Here is a 1,725-nt window from a genome sequence, read left to right as displayed (position 1 = left end):
CCACACTTCCAACTCAGTTGTCTTAAGAGATGTGACTTTAGAATTTAGAGGCACAGCCTCATATTAGCATAGGGGAGGTGACCCAGGCCCTATCAAATACTAAGGTACTAAACCTGAGTTAGGACTGATGAGACCACCCTCCTCAGATCAGAAATGGGTCTACAGAGCCCAACCACACCTGCCTAGTAGGAACCCTGAGAATTGTCAGCCTTGGTTGGCTGGCTGCACCTTGTTGTGTATTCAGACTTCCTACTCCATATTCTTGGGGGACACAGCAACTGGGAGGTCAGGAGACCCCTAAAGCTGTATGTCACTGTTGGCAGAAGAAGCCCACTGGAGGCGGCTTATATCAGAGCCAGCACTGTGGAGCCTACCAACTGAGGTGACTCGCATCTGCCTTCTTGCCCTTAGGTGGTGATTCCCCGTTGCCCACCCTCCTGTCCACACTCCTGCCTTCTGCCACCGACAAGAGTCGTCATGTCTCAGCGTCAGAAGAATCCGCAATGCTCACGTCAACGCCTTCAGGTCCAAGGTACGACCCAGGACCTGGAGGTTGCTGAGATCTCCAAGGCTCTAGAGGAGACCTGTCTCTGCTCCCGTTCTCTAATGCCTGGCCATTCGAAGGAGCTTCCTGTTGCTGGTCTGCCCGGCTTTCCTGAGGGTTCTCAGAGTTTCTGCTCATCTTCCATTGCCATCGCAGCCGCCTCATCAAGCAAATCGGATGAGGGCTCTAGTAGCCAGGAAGAGAAGGATAGCACCTTCCAGGCTATCCCAGATCCCAAGAATGTGCCCAGAGATGCTCCAGCAGAGAAAGTGGCTTCGTTGGTGAATTTCTTGCTGCTCAAGTATCAAATGAAAGAGCCAGTAACCAAGGAAGATATGTTGAAGATTGTCACCCAGGAATATGAAGACCACTTGCCTGAGATCCTTCTGAAAGCCTCTGAGCACATCGAGATGATCTTTGGCCTTGATGTGAAGGAAGTGGATCCCACCAACCACTGCTATGGCCTCCTCATCAAATTGGGCCTCACCTATGATGGGATGCAGCATGGTGAACAGGGCGTCCCCAAGACCGGCATCCTCATCCTTATCCTGGGTGTGATCTTCATGAAGGGCAACCGTGCCACCGAAGAGGAAGTCTGGGAAGTTCTGAATGTGATGGGCATCTATTCTGGCAGGAAGCACTTCATCTTTGGGGAGCCCAAGCAGCTCATCACCAAAGATTTCGTGAAGGAAGAATACCTGGAGTACCGACAGGTGGCCAACAGTGATCCTGCGCAATTTGAATTCCTGTGGGGCCCGAGAGCCCATGCCGAAACCACCAAGATGCAGGTCCTCGAGTTTATAGCCAAGGTTCATGCGACTGACCCAAGTTCTTTCCCATCTCAGTATGAGGAGGCTTTGCAAGATGAGAAAGAGAGAGCCCGAGCCAGAATTGCAGGCAGGGCTGTCTCTACTTCCCTGGCCACTGCCTGTTCTGGGTCTGGGTCTGGCCGTTTTTCCTGCCCCTACTGAAGCCTGAGGCAGGTTCTTCAAACACTTTGTGTTTGAAGAGGCAGTTAGTGTTGCTACAATTTAGAAGTTAGTTCTGAGGTGGGGTTGACAGGAGCACAGTGTATATGCCTATGTGTTCCTATATTACATGTGTAACTTGAAAAGCTGTTCTTTCATTTTTTGACATATGTACTACTCAAACATTGTTTTAATATAGATTTGATTAGCTCC

At 50.4% G+C, this 1,725-nt stretch overlaps 1 protein-coding gene across 1 annotated transcript; it reads left to right on the top strand.

Moving 5' to 3' along the window:
* The first annotated feature begins 477 nt into the window (after positions 1-477).
* Positions 478-1,515, top strand: LOC124245507 (melanoma-associated antigen B16-like). The gene has a single exon (XM_046672887.1). It carries the CDS (start codon positions 478-480, stop codon positions 1,513-1,515), a length of 1,038 nt encoding a protein of 345 aa, XP_046528843.1.
* Positions 1,516-1,725: the final 210 nt, after the last annotated feature.

This window comes from Equus quagga, chromosome 10 (assembly GCF_021613505.1).
Source record: "Equus quagga isolate Etosha38 chromosome 10, UCLA_HA_Equagga_1.0, whole genome shotgun sequence".
In the NCBI taxonomy this organism is placed as follows: Eukaryota; Metazoa; Chordata; class Mammalia; order Perissodactyla; family Equidae; genus Equus; species Equus quagga.
The sequence above is the reverse complement of the archived record's forward strand: the minus strand, read 5'-3'. Positions and strand labels throughout refer to the sequence as shown.